Source organism: Scyliorhinus canicula, chromosome 9 (assembly GCF_902713615.1).
Source record: "Scyliorhinus canicula chromosome 9, sScyCan1.1, whole genome shotgun sequence".
NCBI lineage: Eukaryota > Metazoa > Chordata > Chondrichthyes > Carcharhiniformes > Scyliorhinidae > Scyliorhinus > Scyliorhinus canicula.
In genome coordinates, this window is record NC_052154.1 from 140,633,144 (window position 1) to 140,654,448 (window position 21,305).

Sequence of the window (21,305 nt, forward strand, 5' to 3'; positions counted from 1 at the left end):
TCAGATCATTATTTAGTTTTTTTACACACACCATCGAATCTGTCGGTTCTTCGATCTTTGTGAAAACACCGAGATGTGTCATTCTGTCTAATTCAGCTTTTAAACAGTCACACAATGGGTCTGGATGGAGCATGTATCACAGGTTGAGCATCATTAGTAAGTTGAATCTTGTAGGTGAAAGGCAAAACACCATAACCCTGGAACATTTCTGGAAAAGCCTGCACAATGGATTCCACAATCCGCTGTGTGTGCTCAGTGCACAGTCAGTGCTACACACTCTTTTTCCCAGTTCTAATGCTTCACACACTTTAAAATCTAGCAGCGACTCACGATCTTTAGCAACTATGGAGAATTTGAATTTTTGACCTTTTATCTTTTACTTGGACATCGAGTTCACTCATCCCCAATGTGTCAATTTTCTGACCATTATAGTCCTTCAAGAAGACTGGCTTGTTTAATAATCTTGGTTTTATTTTCATAGCTTCAATATCGCTGATGCTTATGAGGTTCGCTATTGCTCCTGTGTCTAATTTAACATCATGTGATTTATTTATTAACAAATAAACTGTCCAGTTGTCTTTTGTTACTGTTGAAATATCATTTTTATAACATTTTGTTTCTGTCGCCGACATTTTACTGTTTGGCATCGTTGGCCCTGTCTTCATTCGAGACTACATCGATGAATAATGTGCCCTCTTAGTTAATGCCATCAACAGTATTGATGGACTTCTCTAGATTAACTTTCTTGTTTGTGAAACAATGTTTGGCAAAATGATTTTTACCTTTGCACTTTGTGTAAATGTTTCCAAATGCTGGACATTGCCGTGCGAGGTGCCTGTTTCCATACCTTTTACACGTAATGGCTGCTTCTGGCAAGCGTTTAAAATGGCCACCGCTGCTGAGACTACATTTTATCTTTGAGTGCGTCTCAACATCAATGGCCTCAGTATCACTCCCAATTTGTGCGCCAAAATGCCGTGCATTCATTGTCTTCATATGCTGCGCAGCCAGCACACTGGCATGGCAAATGTTAATCGCTTCTTCTAACTGAAGCTCATTCTCCCGCAAGAGACTATAACGCACCTTATCATTACTAATTCCGAAGACAATTAGATCTCGAATCATAGAGGATTTTAACATCGCGAAGTTACAAGAAAGTTATCAAAGACTCGCCCGTCTTCTGCGTGTGTGTTCGAAACACGTACCGCGTGAAAGTTTCATACTTTTTTAAAGTACAATGTCCACTGAATTTCTTAATGATGGCATTGAAGCTTTTACCATCTTCCTCCCATTCAAAAATGAAATGAAAAATGAAATGAAACAAATGTGTTATAAATCTCTATTGCCTGGGGGCCTGCTAGTTAGCAATCACGCTATTTTTTGTTCATCTGACTGCGTTTGTAATCCTAAGGCTGCCACAAAAAGCGTGAACTGTTACTGAAATGTTCACCAATTGCCATCTACATTACTCGAAGGTACTGAGGCGTTTACAAACTTTCCATTATATTCTTTTACTGGTTTAGCGTTTTCAGAGATTATTTATTTTCGATGTGCCTCATTTGTATTTTTTAGCACCGTTTCCGAATTTGAAGACTGTGTCTTTCAAATGTTCGCACTTCAAGGGGGGTCGGAGAATCGCCCGGGGCCAGCGTCAATCCCGCCCCCGCCGTGGCCCGAATTCTCCGCCACCCAGGAATCGGCGGGGTGGGAATCGCGCCGCACCAGTTGGCGGGCCCCCCGCAGTGATTCTCCGGCCCGCGATGGGCCGAAGTCCCGCCGCTGACAGGTCGTTCCCGCCGGCGGGAATCAAAGCACATCTGGTGCCGGCGGGATTGGCGGCGCGGGCGGGTGCCAGGGTCATGGGGGGGGCGATCTGGCCCCGGGGGGTGCCCCACGGTGGCCTGGCCCGTGATCGGACCCACCAATTGGCGGGCGGGCCTGCTTCGTGGGGGCACTCTTTTTCTTCCGCCCCGCCGCTGCGCTTGTGCCGGTATGACATCAGCAGTCGCTGACGCACTGACACATGCGCGGACATCTGCCGGCCGGCGAAGGCCTTTCGGCCCCGCCTTTCTGGGCGCCAAAGGCCGTTCGCACCGGCCGGCGGAGAGGGAGCCACTCCGGCGCGGGCCTAGCCCCCAAAGGTGCGGAGAATTCCGCACCTTTGGGGAGGCCCGACGCCGGAGTGGTTCACGCCACTCCGTCCCGCAGGGACCCCCTGCCCCGCCGGGTAGGGGAGAATCCCGCCCAGATCTTCAGGTTTTTATCGCCACTTCACCATAGTCGGCCGCCATGTTGGGTAGCCCCTGGACAAATGGAAACCACAGAGCGCAGGGGCACGGCCTCATGGTGCGAACAATGACCGTGGCCAGTTTGGATGGCCCGCTAACAAAGGGAAACCCTGGAGTGCAGGGGCGTACCCACCAGGTAAGTATAGTTGATCCCGCAGGAAGGGGGAGGGACAGAACTCCCCCCCCCCCCCCCCCCCACCACTAGGATAGTCACCTCGAACATCAGGGAACTTTACAGCCCAGTGAAAAGATCCAGATTCTTCGCACACCTGAAGTGGATGAAAGCTGATATAGTCTTCCTCCAAGAGAACCACTGAGGGAGAAAGACCGACTGCGGATAAGGAAAGGCTGCGTGGGACAGATCTACCCTTCCTGCTGCGGGACGAAAGATGGGTAGTCGCTATTTTGCTCAGCAAGAGGACAGTGTTTATGGCTACAGAGGGTTACAGACCCAGGGGGAGGTTACGTCATGATCAGCGGAGTCCGAGATGGGGCACTGGTAGTCCTGGTACTGTGTACGCTCCCAACAGGGGTGACACGGAATTTATAAAGACCATGGCAGAAATCCCCGACGTAGACGCCCACAGACTAATCATGGAGTAGGCGCGGGGGGGGGGGGGGGGGACTTTAACTGTGTACAGGACCCCAGAATGGCGAAAACGCCAGACATGACTAGGGAAATGGGAATGTTTATGGAGCAGATGGGGGCAGTGGATCCATGGGATATTCATGCACCCAGGGGAGTACAAATTCTCGTTGTGACAATAAAGATTATTATTATTATTTTCTCATCCGTACACAGTGTCTACACCTGCATAGACTTCTTTGCAGTGGGGAAATCGGTTCTTCCAGAAATTGAAGCAACAGAGAATTCCGTGATTGTGATCTCCGTCCACGCTCCACGGATGTGAGGTTGGAGGTGAGCCATGCCCAACGTGCCCCATGGGGTTTGGACACTCTTGGCTGGCAAAGTCTTCTGACAGAAAATATCACAGGCTGTAGGCGAGTTTGTTACGAAGGACAAAAATGGGGAAGTCTCATCTTCCACGTTCTGGGAGGCACTGAAGGCTTTGATTCTAGGAGAAATTATCACCTACCAGGCTCGCAGAGAAAAGGACAGAGGGCGGCTGGCAACAACTGATCGACTCCATTCTGGAGGTCGACAGACGTTACTCAGAGGCTCCAACATTAGAGATGCTGGCAGAGAGGAATAAACTACAAATGGGCTTTAACCTACTATCCACCAGGAAGGCAATGGACCAGCAACTCCAGACACAGGGGACCTACTATGAGCATGGAGACAAGGCAGCCACGAGGAAATAGCCTAGGTAAATCACAGCAGAAGCAGACTGGTAGCCAAACCAAAAAACATCAACAAAGCATTCGAGGCCTTCTACCGGGCACTGTACACTTCTGAATCCTCCTATGGGGACTCGGGGATGAAACAGTTCCTTAATGGACTGGACATGCCAGTCATGGGGGACGATAGACGGAGGGAGGTGGAAGCACCACTAGGACTGAGAGAGGTCATGGAGAGCATCGACTCCATGCAGGCGGGGAAGGCACCAGGACCTGATGGGCTCCCAGGGAACTTTTCCAAAACATTTTCAACAACTCTGACCCCACACCTGTGGGAGATGTTTGCAGACTCAATAGCTAGGTGTGCCTTGCCTCCGCCGCTAATGTAGGAAACCATATCGCTGATATACAAAAAAAACACAGGCCCAGCAGAGTGCGGATCATATAGAACCAATTTGCTACTCAATGTGGACGCAAAAATACTCGCAAGGGACTGGAGAGCTGTGTACCAGAGGTGGTTGTAGAAGACCAGATGGAGTTTGTTACGGGTAGACAGCTAATTGCGAACATCAGAAGGCTGCTGAACGTGATACTAGATTTCACAGAATTTACAGTGCAGAAGGAGACCATTCGGCCGATCGAGTCTGCACCAGCTCCGGGAAAGAGCACCCTACTTAAGCCCACACCTCCACCCTATCCCCGTGACCCAGTAACCCCACCTAAACCTTTTTTGAACACCAAGGGCAATTTATCATGGCCAAACCACCTAACCTGCACATCTTTGGACTGTGGGAGGAAACCAGAGCTCACGGAGGAAATCCATGCAGACACTGGGGAGAGAAAACTAGAGGTGATCGTCGCCCTGGACGCAGAAAATGCCTTTGACAGAGTGGAGCGGAATATACCTCATTGAGGTATTGAGCGGATTGGGCTGGGGACAGGGTTCACCTCATGGGTGAAACCCCTGTACAACATCCCCAACGCAAGCATATGGAGCAACACAACCAGCTCTGAATACTTTCAGCTGCACAGAGGCACCAGGCAGGGGTGCCCGTTGCCCCCGCTCTTGTTCGCCCTGGCAATTGAACCGCTGACGATCGCACAGAGAAAGGCGGGAGGCTGGAAGGGACTCCAAAGAGGAGGCAGAGAGCAGAGTCTCACTCTCTGCAGACAGTAGCGCCATCTGCAGCCTGCCTGCTTCAATACTACCTTTCCCTTTACAGATCTTTATATCATCTGCAAACTTAGCAACAGTGCCTTCAGTTCCTTCTTCCAGATCATTAATGGACATTGTGAAAAGTTGTAGTCCCAGCACAGACCCCTGAGGCACACCACTAGTCACCGGCTGCTATCCTAAAAAATACCCCTTTATCCCCTCTCTGCCTTCTGCCAGTCAGCCGACCCTCTATCCATGCCAGGATCTTACCCTTAACACCATGGGCTCTTAACCTATATTTTTTTTAAATTAAGAGTACCCAATTCATTTTTTCCCATTAAGAGGCAATTTAGCATGGCCAATCCACCTAGCCTGCACATTTTTGGCTTGTGGGGGCGAAACCCATGCAGACACGGCGAGAATGTGCAAACTCCACATGGACAGTGACCCAGAGCCGGGATCGAACCTGGGATCTCGGCGCCGTGAGCTCTTAACTTATTTAACCGTCTCCTGTGCGGCACCTTGTCAAAGGCCTTTTGAGAATCTAAATAAATCTCGTCCACTTGTCTAACTTCCTTGTTACTTCCTCAAAGAACTCTTAACAGATTTGTCAGACATGACCTCCCCTTGACAAAGCCGTGCTGACTCAGTCCTATTTTATCATGCATTTCCAAGTACTCCGCGATCCCATCTTTAATAACGGACTCTAAAATCTTACCAATGATTGAAATCAGGCTAACCGGTCTATAATAGCCCATCTTCTGCCTCTCTCCCTTTTTAACCAGCGGTGCTACATTCGCCACTTTCCAGACCTCTGGGACCATTCCTGGCTCCAGTGATTCTTGAAAGATCACCACCAATGCCTCCACAATCTCCTCAGCTATCTTTTAGGACGCTGGGGTGTCGTCCATCCAGTCCATCTGGTCCAGGCGCTTTATCCACCTTCAGACCTTTCAGTTTCCCCAGAATAATTCTCCTTCATGATGGTCACTGCACTCACCTCTGTCCCTGATTCTCCTGGAGCTCTGGCATCCCACTGGTGTCTTCCACCATGAAGATTGATGTAAATAACTATTCTGTTCCTCTGCCATTTCTTTGTTTCCTATTATTACTTCTCCAGACACATTTTCTAGTGGTCCAGTGTCCATTTTTGCCTCTCTCTTACCTTTTATATATTGAATAAAACTCTTCCTATCTTCTGTTATATTACTAGCGAGCTTGCACTAGCTTCTCCCTCCTTATGAAAATGAAAATCGCTTGTCACGAGTAGGCTTCAATGAAGTTACTGTGAAAAGCCCCAAGTCGCCACATTCCGGCGCCTGTTCGGGGAGGCTGGTACGGGAATCGAACCATGCTACTGGCCTGCTTGGTCTGCTTTAAAAGACAGCGATTTAGCTGAGTGAGCTAAACCAGCCCCTTTTGCTTTTTTTAAGTTGTCCTCTACTTGTTTTATAGGCTTCCAAATCCTCTGGCTTCCCAGTAATCCTCGCCTTTTTGTATGCTTTTTCTTTTGCTTTTATGCTGTCCTTGACATCCCTCGTCAGCCATGGATGCCTCATCCTCTCCTTAGCATGTTTCCTCCTCCTTGGGATGAATTTCTGTTGTGCCTCCCGAATAACCCCCAAAACTCCTGTCATTGTTGTTCCACTGTCTTCCCTGATAGGCTCCCCTCCGAATCCTCTCTGGCCAGCTTCTCCCTCGTGCCTTATTTAATTGTAATACCTCCTCTCTGCCCCTCCCCCTCTATGCCCCTGCCCCTACCCGCCCCCTCCCTTTCCCTCCCCCTCTCTGCCACACCCCCTCTTTTCCCCGCCCCTATCCTCCCCTGTCACCGAGCCCCTCCCCCTGCCGCCGTGCCCCGCCCCCTCCCCTGCTGCGGTGCCCCTCCCCTCACCCTGCCGCCGTGCCCTCCCCCTGCTGCGGTGCCCCTCCCCCTCCCCTGCTGCGGTGCCCCTCTCCTCACCGCCGTGCCCCGCCCCCTCCCACGGCCGCCGTGCCCCTCCCACGGCCGCCGTGCCCCTCCCACGGCCGCCGTGCCCCTCCCACGGCCGCCGTGCCCCTCCCCCTGCCGCCGTGCCCCTCCTCCTGTCGCCGTGCCCCTCCCCGCCTCCTGTTGCCGTGCATCTCCCCCGCCTCCTGTCGCCGTGCCCCTCCCCCTCCTCCTGTCACCGTGCCCCTCCCCCTCCTCCTGTCGCCGTGCCCCTCCCCCTCCTCCTGTCGCCGTGCCCCTCCCCCTCCTCCTGTCGCCGTGCCCCTCCCCCTCCTCCTGTCGCCGTGCCCCTCCCCCTCCTCCTGTCGCCGTGCCCCTCCCATCCTCCTGTCACCGTGCCCCTCCCCCTCCTCCTGTCGCCGTGCCCCTCCCCCTCCTCCTGTCGCCATGCCCCTCCCCCTCCTCGTGTCGCCGTGCCCCTCCTCCTCCTTGTGTCGCCGTGCCCCTCCCCTCCTCCTGTTGCCGTGCCCCTCCCCCCCCCCCCCGGTCGCCGTGCCCCTCCCCCCCCCCCCCCCCGGTCGCCGTGCCCCTCCCCCCGGTCGCCGTGCCCCTCCCCCTCCCCCCGGTCGCCGTGCCCCTCCCCCTCCCCCCGGTCGCCGTGCCCCTCCCCCCGGTCGCCGTGCCCCTCCCCCTCCCCCCGGTCGCCGTGCCCCTCCCCCCGTGCCCCTCCCCCTCCCCCCGGTCGCCGTGCCCCTCCCCCCGGTCGCCGTGCCCCTCCCCCTCCCCCCCGGTCGCCGTGCCCCTCCCCCTCCCCCCGGTCGCCGTGCCCCTCCCCCTCCCCCCGGTCGCCGTGCCCCTCCCCCCCCCCCCGGTCGCCGTGCCCCTCCCCCTCCCCCCGGTCGCCGTGCCCCTCCCCCTCCCCCCGGCCGCCGTGCCCCTCCCCCTCCCCCCGGCCGCCGTGCCCCTCCCCCCGGCCGCCGTGCCCCTCCCCCCGGCCGCCGTGCCCCTCCCCCCCCGGCCGCCGTGCCCCTCCCCCCCCGGCCGCCGTGCCCCTCCCCCCCCGGCCGCCGTGCCCCTCCCCCCCCGGCCGCCGTGCCCCTCTTTCCCCTTTCGCGGTGCCTGCCGGATGTTGTAGTTTGTTTTGGTCCGCCGTTCTGTGATTGGGGACATTGGTGTTCCGGCCTGTTGCTGAGGTGATGAGATGGAGCTGCGGGAGTCGGGCACTGAGTGAGTGTGAGGCACTGGTGGTAACAGTGACGGGATGGTTCACTCAGGGTGGCCTCTCTGTGGCAGGCTGTCTGGGGCAACTGCAGCATCTCAGGGTTCACTTACGCAAGTTGGTTAAAAAAAGAAACACTTCTTTGCCGTCCTGTGGACTTCTTTTCTGTGTTGAAAATCACTTCAAATCTGAATTAAAAGGCCGTGAACTCCCTAGTGTTGGACTGGAGCGATACCCTAAAGAGGTTCCCGGCAGTGCAAATCTCCGCGAGATAGTTGTCCTGCACTGGGAAGCATTCGTAAATCCAAACTTGTGATGCTTAAACCAATATTTACTGGAAACATTTGAATAATTAAATCCACTTTTAACTTTTGGGTAACTATTGCAAAGATACAGATAGTATACCCACATGAGCCCCCCCCCCCCCCTTCTGCCTCTTGACCACCCCCCCCCCCCGTTTCCAAATCTACACCCCCTCCCGTCCCAGGTTTACACCCACCCCCCAGATCTACGTCAAACCCCCCCTCCGCCGCTCTACTCCAATCTCCTCTCCCTCCCCCCATTTCTACAACCCCCCCCCATCCCCATACCTAACACAACCCCCCCCCCATCCCCATCCCTAACACCAACCCCCCCCATCCCCATCCCTAACACCAACCCCCCCCCATCCCCATCCCTAACACCAACCCCATCCCCAACACCAAACCCCCCCATCCCCAACACCAACCCCCCCATCCCCATCCCTAACACCAACCCCCCCATCCCCATCCCTAACACCAACCCCCCCCCACATCCCCATTCTCCCCCCCCCCACATCCCCATTCTCCCCCCCCCCACATCCCCATTCTCCCCCCCCACATCCCCATTCTCCCACATCCCCATTCTCCCCCCCCCACATCCCCATTCTCTCCCCCCCCCCACATCCCCATTCCCCCCCCCCACACATCCCCATTCTCCCCCCCCGCCACATCCCCATTCTCCCCCCCCACATCCCCATTCCTCCCCCCCACACATCCCCGTCCCCAGGTCTAACACCAACCCCCCCCCCCCATCCCCAGGTCGAACACCAACCCCCCCCCCCCCCATCCCCAGGTCGAACACCAACCCCCCCCCCCCCATCCCCAGGTCTAACACCAACCCCCCCCCCCCCCCATCCCCAGGTCGAACACCAACCCCCCCCCCCCCCAATCCCCAGGTCTAACACAACCCCCCCTTCCCTTTTTTTTGGCCCCAGGTCCAAGAGCAACCCCCCTCCTCCCCAGGTCTAACCCCAAATTCCTCCCCCCCCCCCCCCCCCCCCCCAGGTCTACTTCAACCCCCTCTCCGCCGTTCTACTCCAATCTTCTCTCCCTCGCTCCAGGTCTACACCAACCCCCCCCCCCCCCCTCCACCTGCTTCCCAGGTCTACCCCACCCCAGATCTAACAACAAACCCCCCCATCCCCAGGTCTAACACAACCCCCCCTTCCGCCCCAGGTCCAAGAGCAACCCCCCCCCCTCCCCCTGGTCTAACACCAATTTGTTCTGTGTGAGGTGTTATTGCCTGAATTTAAACAAAATCCTGGTAGAATCCTAGTACATAGATAGAACAGTACAGGCCCTTCGGCCCTCGATGTTGTGTCGAGCAATGATCACCCTACTCAAACCCACGTATCCACCCTATACCCGTAACCCAACAACCCCCCCCCCCCTTAACCTTACTTTTAAGGACACTACAGGCAATTTAGCATGGCCAATCCACCTAACCCTCACATCTGTGGACTGTGGGAGGAAACCGGAGCACCCGGAGGAAACCCACGCACACACGGGGAGGACGTGCAGACTCCACACAGACAGTGACCCAGCCGGGAATCGAACCTGGGACCCTGGAGCTGTGAAGCATTTATGCTAACCACCATGCTACCGTGCTACCAAGCTATCCAAGGGATGCCCCCCCCCCCCCCCCCCCCCCCCCCCCCCGGGCCCAGTTGCCCACCCAGTAATCCTCTCTCTCCATGATCCTTGTGGTCTATTGCTACGTCTAGGTTTGTCCCCAGGATCAGAAGTGGAGACAGCCTGCTGCTTTCTACGCCCTGTGGCCTTTGATACCCTTCGGCTGACATCCTCTGGAGGGCCAAAAACTGGGCTCAGTGTCACTGGCATTGCTGTGCCACCCTGTTCTGTCCACTGCTCTTGAGATGCACCGGTGTGAGGTTCCTGTAGGACCCTGGGGATCTCTATGGATGGAGGGGCAGCTGTAGTCAGCTCCAGAGGCCTCTGCATCATCTGGCTCTCCCAGCCCTGGCAGCTCCCCATTGTCTATGTCACTGTGTTGATGCACTTAGCGGTTGTGCTCAGTGACTGGGCCATGTTTTGCAGTGCCTCCGCAAAGTCCAGCTGTGTTTGGGGCCTGTCCCTCATCGACTGGGACATGATGTCGATACTCTCAGTCATGGTCATCACGGACTGAGCCATGCCTTGGGCACCACCGCACAAAATGCTGATGTTGTGCGCAAGGCTTTCTACTGTGGTCACCACCCTAACAGTGCTGGTCTCAGTGTGCCATTTTGTCAGCATAATCTCCTGTGCCCTCAGCCTTTGGGACCCCTCCAATTGGCTTTGCATTTGCTGGACCATGACTGTTGTCCCCTCAAAAATCTCACGGCTGCGTCCTCCCCTCAAGAATCTCACGGCTGTACCTTCCCCTCATGAATGTCACGGCTGAGTCCTGTCATCTACATAAGCTCTGTGAGAACCTTATCCAGAGGATCAGTATCTAACTGGGACTCAACTGAGTCCTGGGATCCAGCTGACCTCCGACTGCTGACTCCCTTGGATGTTCCTGTCTCCACCTGATGTCCATCAGCAACTGTGTGGTGCTCACCAGATTGTGTCCCAGAAGCCTGTCCACTAATATCGGCCACTGAGGCGTGTGTCTCTGCACTGGTGGAGGATGGGAGTGATAGCTGTGACGCGTCAAGGGTGGTCTCCTTGGAGCTCTCCTCCGAGTTGTTCACTTGGGTGGTGGGGGAAAACGACTCCAGATGGCCCAGCCCCATTAATTATAATAATAATAATCTCCTCCCCAGGTCTAACCCCAAATTCCTCCTCCCCCCCCCCCCCCCCCCGGTCTACTTCAACCCCCTCTCCGCCGTTCTACTCCAATCTTCTCTCCCTCGCTCCAAGTCTACACCAACCCCCTCCTCCTACCTGCTTCCCAGGTCTACCCCCCCCCCCCCAGATCTAACAACAAACAACATCCCCAGGTCTAACACAACCCCCCCTTCCGCCCCAGGTCCAAGAGCACCCCCCCCCCCCCTCCCCCTGGTCTAACACCAATTTGTTCTGTGTGAGGTGTTATTGCCTGAATTTAAACAAAATCCTGGTAGAATCCTAGTACATAGATAGAACAGTACAGGCCCTTCGGCCCTCGATGTTGTGTCGAGCAATGATCACCCTACTCAAACCCACGTATCCACCCTATACCCGTAACCCAACAACTCCCCCTCCCCCTCCCCCTCCCCCTCCCCCCCCTCCCCTCCCCCCTCCCCCCCCTCCCCTCCCCCTCCCCCCCCCCCTCCCCCCCCCTCCCCCTCCCTCCCCCCCTCCCCCCCCCTCCCCCTCCCCCCCCCTCCCCCTCCCCCCCCCCCCCCCCCCCCCTCCCCCCCCCCCCCCCCCCCCCCCCCTTCCTGGGACCCCGGAGCTGTGAAGCATTTATGCTAACCACCATGCTACCGTGCTCCTGTTCTGTGGTGCACTCTCCATGGCAATCTCTGCACCAGTCAAAGTCCATCTGGCAACCAAGCAGCACCCTAATGCAGAATAAATTGTTACCTTTCAGATTTGACATTCTTGTCAATGTGTCCTGGTGAGTGCAAGGGCAAAGATTTCAACAGCTGGTCTTAATGTTTTGGCAATAATCACGCAAAGTATCTGTCGTAATAATATCTGGTGTTAATATTCTTGTTTTCCTCCCCCTGTCCCCCCCCCCCCATAAAATATAATGCCCTGATATGAATTGCATGATAGTTTTATCTGATTGTGATGCCGTTCCAAACTCTATTCCACCTTCAGTCTAAATCAATTTCTTCCAAACATTTTTTTCTCGGGACCCACTTTTGTAGGCTGAGCAACCTCCGCGACCCACGCCACGTTCGATTATCTTTAATGCAAAAGGGGAGCTTGCTTTATCCTCACTATCTCACTTGAATCAGGTTCAAAAGTGGAGATGAAATGCACAGGTGGAGACTTCAGCCAGTTCCTTTGTGCTGTCTTCATTTTTATGAAAACAGAAAATTCCAATCTTGTACATGTATGTTGTAAAGGGCAATAGCTTGTTTTACTCAGCACCGATACCCCTGCGATATGTTAGTCCAGAATGCTAACAGCCTCATGGGCTTTTGCCATGTTTTTAACCTGGTATCAGGTCAGGTAGAGAGCTCAACTTTTAATTTGGAGTCAGCCGTGTAGTTGACTTTGAGGTTTCAACCTCAAGAGGAATTTTTCACCCACTACTTCACTCTACAAAATCTGAAACTTCTCTCATTTGCCAGTACTTCCCTGTATATAACACACATAGGGTTGCAACCTTATTTGCATTGGCGCCATTGACAAAAACCTCCCTCAAGAAATCATCTTCATACTGTTTTGTTCCCGAATTAAGCTTCTTCTTTGTAGGCTGTTAATCAGAGGCCCTGGAGCTCTTTACAGAGCTAACACTGTTCTGTCCTGGCCTGGACTCTCCTGCGCAGCTCTCCAGATTCAGTTGTGGGAACCTGGCCATTAGCTACACTGCCTATTTGAGTCTCTGGCCGTCTTACTTTTATGAAAACGATCCATCATCACAGTCCTCTTGCCTTGCTTGCCAGCGTCCAGAAAATGGAAGTAGCTCTGCTCCATGATTTGGCACCAAAAGCACGTACATGGAGGGTGCTTGACGTCAAGTGTATGTGCAGGGCACATGATTTGCTCACTGCTGCTGCTTCTGGCCGGAAGACTGCACACAGCTTCATTTCTTTTTCATTTTAAAGGTGTCAGCGGCCAACAGCGGCTCTCAATTTAAAAGCTGGTAGCAGCCATTGGACGCTTCTCCTGCGATTGGGACCACTGCGGTAATGGCGCGACCAATTGCTCAGCAACCCTCCCGACAACCACCACGGATCATGACCCACACTTTGAAAAACCCTGGTCTACAATAAAACATATTTTTGTATTTTACCTTTTGCGGAACCCCTCGTCCAGCCATGATAATATATATAAGCAGTAGGCATGGGTGGGGTGAATAAAGAAAAAGCTATAATTTAGTATTGGAGCCGAGACGACAAACTGAGTTTATTTCTTGTGGTTCATCATGTTCTGTGCCCTATCGCTCCTAGTCATTTGACACACTATATTTATTTTAATTTACCTTCAGATTCTGGCTCGATGAATGATTGGAATTTCTTTTGCAAATAGAAGGATTCAGGAATTGTATATTTTTATCCCATCCCATAGAACATTTCCTGTCAAACTAAACTTGTGTTTATTAGGACTTAAAATAAAGTAAAAATAAACTTCAAACTTTGATTCGTCCAAGCCAGAGTTTAGTCTGAGACTGCCAAATGGGCCAGGAGGCTGTTGCAAAATAGCATTTTTCACTTTCACTATATTTTTAAAATGCTATTTTTTTAAACCTCTTGAGTACTTTATTTTCATGTGTTCGCCTTTACCCAGTTTTCTTTTCTTATAAAGATACTTGCTGACTTCTGGTTTGAGGTACTGACATCAGATGTCTTCTCGAATCTCACCCAATGTATCGTCCTTTACATGCAAGACTAGATTGTCAGCAGCTCAACAACACAACTCAATTGTAATGCCCCAGAAACCTGGCTGGGATTATTTGACTCAACACCGACTGGCAATTGAACATGGAGTCTTTCTGGTCCGTGCACTACTTGCAGTGCCAGTATCTTTACATACTGGAAAGCTGGTGTAGGGGAGGTAGCTGGCAGGGTATGGGGTGGGTTGCACAGTGGCAGACGAGAGAGAGCATTTTGATATGAAAGGGTGAGCAGTGAAAAGTCTGGAATCTCTGAATATGAACTATTCAAGAAAAATACGAACCAGCCACTTATAACTATTTGATCTCTTGCTAATTTAAAGCTTATTTTTTAAAGTTCCTGTTGAGCATTTATTTTAAGTTCACATGCCTGGAAGCTGTTAGCAATTTTGTTGGTTTGAGTTTAAATACTTCTATTTTAAACTAAGCAAGCAGTGAACCTGTGTGTTTATGTGGTTTCAGTCTTGTAATTTAGAATAGTGAAGAGTCTTGTTCTTAATGTTGGTTGTTCCAGTTCCTTTGGAGCAAGTATTATATATAAACCTCACTTGTTGCATTAATCGGGCGATCCTGCAGTTTCTGAACATTAGATTGATTTGGTTACAGATTGAAAAGCTGCACTGTGGAACTCTCCAGCTCTATACCCTGTTTGAGACTCTGTAAGTAGCTTTAGGATAGATTTGGCATTTTTATTCTGTTGTCCATCAATTCCTTTGAGGGCAAGATTTGATTGTGGAGTGCATCATTGTCTAATGTCGTTTATGTACATCACATTATTAATTAAGTACTTGTTTCAGGCAAATTTTTTTGGTCCCCTTATGACATCGACTGAGGGCTGAGTTTGAATCAATAAGCAACTGAGTTTCACTTTGAGTTTGAATTAGTGAGTGCATTGTCAGGGCTGGAATCCTTTGGGGCTTGAACTAAGGAGTGTATTATCAGAGTCAGATGCTCTCCAAAATTTGATGAAATAAATGTTCAGTACCCTAAGTTTTGAAATAGCAGGGGCAGCACGGTGGCCTAGTGGTTAGCACAACCGCCTCATGGCGCTGAGGTCCCAGGTTCGATCCCGGCTCTGGGCCACTGTCCGTGTGGAGTTTGCATATTCTCCCCGTGTCTGCGTGGGTTTCGCCCCCACAACCCAAAAATGTGCAGAGTAGGTGGATTGGCCACGCTAAATTGCCCCTTAATTGGAAAAAATAATTGGGTAATCTAAATTTTCAAAAAAAAAAAAAAAAAGTTTTGAAATAGCTTAGTTTTTAGTTCTGGGACCCAATGGAATTTGAATTGGCAAGTAGATTGTTGGCTCCAGAATGCAATAAAGTTTTGCATTAGTGAGTACACAGTTGGGTCTGGAACCCTTGTCACTTAAGTGTATTATTGGAAACTGGCACACTCTAGGAATGCGTATAAGAATGTGTTGCTGAAGTCCAAGATCTGGTGGAACGTGAATCGAGGATTGTGTTGTTTGGCGTGAGATTTGAACTGATAAGAGTACATGTGACTTATGGATGTCTTGACCTTGAAGTACTGTATCTTTTATTGTAATCTATGACTACCTGGATTTCATCTGGTAAGTATGTTCTGGGAGTCAGACACTCCACGGAATCTGATCAAATGAGTGTTCTTGTTTGTTTTGCAACCCTTACAACCTATCTACCAGAACAAGAAGGGCAAGAATAGCAATCTTATTCCCTTCCAAATCACGCACCATCCTGATTTGGACACACATCACCTTTCCTTCAATATCACTAGATTCCCGACACTATTTTGGGACTACCACATATCACTAAAATTAAATGGAAATATGGTTAAAGTGAATTGGAACTTGGTATTTTGGTGCAATGAGGTAAATCGGTGCAGAGTGGGAGAAGGTACTTTTTCCCGACCGTTTTGTTCTCTTTCTTCTGGCCTGTAACTTTTAATCTGCAGGGAGAGAACCAGAGAGCATCCTGGGAAGGTTAGTGATTTTTATTTTCATTTTTATTACCTTTTCAAAATTGTGGGTGGGGGGGGAACTGAAGTGACATCACAGTAAAGCTGTGACCCGATAGGCTGGTTGGGAATCTACACTAAATTTAAAACTGAAACATTGTTAAACTAATTAAACATAATTACTTAATTATAATTTAGAAAGGTATCTAAGCCAGAGATCGGAAAGTACTGTATTTAGCTTTCACATTTATAGTGGAAATCTAGTGCTAGGAAACATATAGTTAACAGTAAAGTTTAAAAAATGTTTTTAAAAATTTAATTGACTAAATAATTAGCGCAATGTCAATTAGAGGGGTGCAGTGCTCTGTCTGTGAGATGCGGCAGGTCCGGGAGGCTTCCAGCGTCCCGGATGGTTTCATCTACAGAATGTGCACCCAACTAGAGCTCCTCACATACCGCATGGTTCAATTGGAACAGCAGTTGGATGCACTTAGGAGCATGCAGGTGGCGGAAAGCGCCATAGATAGCAGTTATATAAATGTGGTCATACCCAAGGTGCAGGCAGAGAAATGGGTGACCACCAGAAGGGGAAGGCAGTCAGTGCTGGAATCCCCTGTGGTTGTCCCCCTCTCGAACAGGGTATACCCCTTTGCATACTGTTGGGGGTGATAGCCTATCAGGGGAAAACAGCAGCAGCCAGAGCAGTGGCACCACGGCTGGCTCTGATGTTCAGCAGGGAGGGGCAAAGCGCAGAAGAGCAATAGTCATAGAGGACTCTGTAGTCAGGGGCACAGATAGGCGCTTCTGTGGATGTGAAAGAGACTCCAGGATGATATGTTGCCTCCCTGGTGCCAGGGCCCAGGATGTCTCAGAACGGGTAGCGGGCATCCTGAAGGGGGAGGGCAAAGAGGCAGAGGTTGTTGTACATATTGATACTAACGACATTGACAGGAAGGGGCATGAGGTCCTGCAGCAGGAGTTCAGGGAGCTAGGCAAAAAGTTAAAAGACAGGACCTCTAGGGTTGTAATCTCAGGATTACTCCCTGTGCCACGTGCCAGTGAGGCTAGAAATAGGAAGATAGAGCAGCTAAACATGTGGCTAAACAGCTGGTGTAGGAGGGAAGGTTTCCATTATCTGGGCCACTGGGAGCTCTTCCGGGGCAGGTGTGACCTGTATAAGAAGGACGGATTGCATCTAAACTGGAGAGGCATAAATATCCTGGCCGCGAGGTTTGCTAGTGTCGCACGGGAGGGTTTAAACTAGTATGGCAGGGGGATGGGTACCGGAGCAATAGGTCAGAAGGTGAAAGCATTGATGGAGAACTAGGGAATAGGGCCAGTATGGCTCTGAGGAAGAGCAGACAGGGAGTTGCTGAAAACAGCGGGTGTAGTGGATTGATGTTTTAATGCAAGAAATATTACGGGGAAGGCAGATGAACTTAGAGCTGGGATTAGTACTTGGAACTATGATGTTGTTGCCATTACAGAGATCTGGTTGAGGGAAGGACAGGATTGGCAGCTAAACGTTCCAGGATTTGGATGTTTCAGGTGGGATAGAGGAGGACGTAAAAGGGGTGGCGGGGTTACGCTACTGGTTAGGGAAAATATCACAGCTGTACTACGGGAGGACACCTCAGAGGGCAGCGAGGCTATATGGGTAGAGATCAGGAATAAGAAGGGTACAGTCACAATGTTGGAGGTTTACTACAGCTAGTGGGAGATAGAGGAGCAGATAGGTAGACAGATTTTGGAAATGAGTAAAAACAACAGGGTTGTTGTGATGGGAGACTTCAACTTCCCCAATATTGACTGGGACTCACTTAGTGCTAGGGGCTTAGACGGGGCAGAGTTTGTAAGGAGCATCCAGGAGGACTTCTTAAAACAATATGTAGATAGTCCAACTAGGGAAGGGGCTGTACTGGACCTGGTATTGGGGAATGAGCCTGGCCAGGTGGTAGACGTTTCAGTAGGAGAGCATTTCGGGAACAGTGACCACAATTCAGTAAGTTTTAAAGTGCTGGTGGACAAGGATAAGAGTGGTCCTAGGGTGAATGTGCAAAATTGGTGGAAGCTAATTATAAGAATATTAGGCTGGAAATGAAGAACCTAGATTGGGGGCGGATATTTGAGGGTAAATCAACATCTGACATGTGGGAGGCTTTCAAATGTCAGTTGAAAGGAATTCAGGACCGGCATGTTACTGTGCGGAAGAAGGATAAATACGGCACATTTTGGGAACCATGGATAATGATATTGTAGGCCTCGTCAAAAAGAAAAAGGAGGCATTTGTCAGAGCTAGAAGGCTGGGAACAGACCAAGCCTGTGTGGAATATAAGGAAAGTAGGAAGGAACTTAAGCAAGGAGTCAGGAGGACTAGAGGGGGCCAAGAAAAGTCATTGGCAAATAGGGTTAAGAAAAATCCCAAGGCTTTCTACACATACATAAAAAGCAAGAGGGTAGCCAGTGAAAGGGTTGGCCCACTGAAGGATAGGCAAGGGAATCTATGTGTGGAGCCAGAGGAAATGCATCAGTATTCACCAAAGAGAAGGAATTGATGGATGTTGAGTCTGGAGAAGGGTGTGCAGATAGCCTGGGTCACATTGAGATCCAAAAAGATGAGGTGTTGGGCGTCTTGAAAAATATTAAGGTAGATAAGTCCCCAGGGCCTGATGGGATCTACCCAGAATACTGAAGGAGACCAGAGAGGAAATTACTGTGGCCATGACAGAAATCATGACAGAAATCTTTGGATCCTCACTGTCCTCAGGTGATGTCCCGGAAGACTGGAGAATAGCCAATGTTCCTTTGTTTAAGAAGGGTAGCAAGGATAATCCAGGGAACTACAGACCAGTGAGCCTTACATCAGTGGTAGGGAAATTACTGGAGAGAATATTTCGAGACAGGATCTACGGCCATTTGGAAGCAAATGGACGTATTAGCGAGAGTCAGCATGGTTTTGTGAAGGGGAGGTTGTGACTCATTAACTTGATAGAGTTTTTCAAAGAGATCACAAAGATGATTGCAGGTAGGGCAGTGGATGTTGTCTATATGGACTTCAGTAAGGCCTTTGACAAGGTCCCTCATGGTAGACTGGTACAAAAGGTGAAATCACACGTATCAGGGGTGAGCTGGCAAGATGGATATAGAGCTGGCTAGGTCATAGAAGGCAGAGAGTACCAATGGAAGGGTGCTTTTCTAATTGTAGGGCTGTGACTAGTGGTGTTCCACAGGGATCAGTGCTGGGACCTTTGCTATTCGTAGTATATATAAATGATTTGGAGGAAAATGTAACTGGTCTGATTAGTAAGTTTGCAGATGACACACAGGTTGGTGGAATTGCAGATAGCGATGAGACTGTCAGAGGATACAGCAGGATTTAGATCGTTTGGAGACTTGGACGGAGGGATGGCAGATGGAGTTTAATCTGGACAAATGTGAGGCAATGCATTTTGGAAGGTCTAATGCAGGTAGTGAATATACAGTGAATGGTGGAACCCTCAAGAGTATTGACAGTCAGAGAGATCTAGGTGTACAGGTCCACAGGTCACTGAAAGGCGTGACACAGGTGGAGAAGGTAGTCAAGAAGGCATACGGCATGCTTGCCTTCATTGGCCGGGGCACTGAGTATAAGAATTGGCAAGTCATGTTGCAGCTGTACAGAACCTTAATTAGGCCACACTTGGAGTATATTGTTCAATTCTGGTCGCCACACTACCAGAAGGATGTGGAGGCATTGGCGAGGGCGCAGAAGAGATTTACCAGGATGTTGGCTGGTATGGAGGGCTTTAGCTATGAGGAGCCGTTGAATAAACTCGGTGTGTTCTCATTGGAACGACTGAGGTTGAGGGGTGACCTGATAAGAGGTCTACAAAATTATGAGGGGCATAGACAGAGTGGATAGTCAGAGGCTTTTTCCCAGGGTAGAGGGGTCAATTACTACGGGGCATAGGTTTAAGGTGCGAGGGGCAAGTTTTAGAGGAGATGTACGAGGCAAGTTTTTTACACAAAGGGTAGTTAGTGCCTGGAACTCGCTGCCGGAGGAGGTGGTGGAAGCAGGGACGATAGTGACATTTAAGGGGCATCTTGACAAATATGTGAATAGGATGGGAATAGAGGGATACGGACCCAGGAAGTGTAGAACATTTTAGTTTAGATGGGCAGCATGGTTGGCACAGGCTTGGAGGGCCGAAGGGCCTGTTCCTGTGCTGTACTTTTCTTTGTTCTTTGGAAGATAAGGTGAAATTCTGTACTAATTGTGCCTGATCCAAAATACAATCCTCACCTAGCTCTTTTTAATCAACAAGTAACACATTTTTAAAGAATTGTATCTTCAATGCTTATGAAGTGTGAACTATTGCTTTAAAGGCCCAGATGGTTTTTCATCTGTGAACACTTATTAATTACTCGTATCAGGGTTACAACACAGAGGAGGCCATTTGGCTTATCAATTCTCACTAACTCTGTACAAGAACAATCTAACCAGTACCCTCTCCCCACCCTTGCTCTGTAACCATGCAATGTTGTAATCTTCAGCTGTTTATCCAATTCCATTTTGAAAGCCAGAATTGAATCTGCCATCACCATATTCTCAATCCTAACCACTCAGTGCATAGAAAAAACGATCCTTGTCATCTTTAGTTCTTTTGTCAATAAATCATCTTAAATCGGTGTACTCTGGTTCTCGACACCTCCACAAAAGGATCAGTTTCCATCTCAACCTCTCTTGATTTTGAACACCTCGATTAGATTACCTCTCAACCTTCTTTAAGAGCCCCAGCTTCTCCAATCTAACCTTTTATCTGAATTTCCTTCATCCCTGGAACCATTCTTGTAAATCTTTTCTGCACCTACACTAAAGCCCTGACATAATCCCTTAAATACAATGCCCAGAAGTGGGCACAATACTCCAGTTACAAATAGCATGGGTTCTAAGTGACCACAATGTGTCTGTTTTCACAGTAGTAACACTCCATATGTTAATATTTAATGAGCTAAAGGCTTCTGGCCAATTGCTCTGAACTTGATGAGGAATTTGTTTATGTAGACAATCACTTTAAAACCAAACCCAGGCAGCATGCTCAGCCCTGCCCAGACCCTCGTGTCAAGATGGACAGAAAACCACGGTAGCATCCATTTTAAGCATCCCAGTGCCCAGACCGAGCTACCATTCTCCTGATCATTAACTGAGGCTCTGAATGCAAAATGGATGCCTCTCAACAGGTTGGGTGCAAGAGTCATCTATGTGGGTCTTGATAAGCCTCAATAGCAGTTTTAGAAAAATATTGGGATCTGCCCATCCTTGATTCCTTTTTTAAAATTAATTGTCAAGAGTGAAAAGAACAAGGGGCCATGGTGCAGGGCATCACCCAAGAGTGAAAAATTGTAGAAGTTGCAATCAGTTGAGAACCACTGAAAGCATGGCGGGAATCTTGGATTTCAGAATGCAAGAAAATTCTTGGATTTCCAAGGAATTCTTGAATTTCAGAAATTAAAGGAACACTGGGAATATTATTTTTTTTACAGTTTAAAGTTCTGGAATATATGAGCCAAAATGGTAAATTATCCTGAGTCTTGGGGCAGCATTGTCAGGACCCGGCTGTCAAATAGGAATCAGAAACCTTCACTGCAAGCAAAACAGTCATTCAATTTTGATTTTTCCTAAATTGGCCTAACTGTAGATAG

General features: G+C 50.2%; 1 protein-coding gene across 4 annotated transcripts in view; it reads left to right on the forward strand.

Annotated features, from left to right (window-relative positions):
• The first annotated feature begins 7,756 nt into the window (after positions 1–7,756).
• LOC119971748 (cytosolic 5'-nucleotidase 1A) overlaps positions 7,757–21,305 on the forward strand; it is a 72,302-nt gene continuing 58,753 nt past the window's right edge. The window contains exons 1-2 of one of the 4 annotated variants that reach the window (XM_038807787.1): positions 7,813–7,900; positions 14,295–14,347. Coding sequence is in view for 1 of the 4 variants with exons in the window: in XM_038807786.1 (XP_038663714.1) it covers positions 7,875–7,900 (26 nt within the window). In the remaining 3 variants the exon portion in view is untranslated. Of the gene's footprint in view, positions 7,901–12,950; positions 12,982–14,294; positions 14,348–19,242; positions 19,248–21,305 lie in introns of those variants that run through there. The other 3 variants (XM_038807786.1, XM_038807788.1, XM_038807789.1) reach the window with 3 other exon arrangements.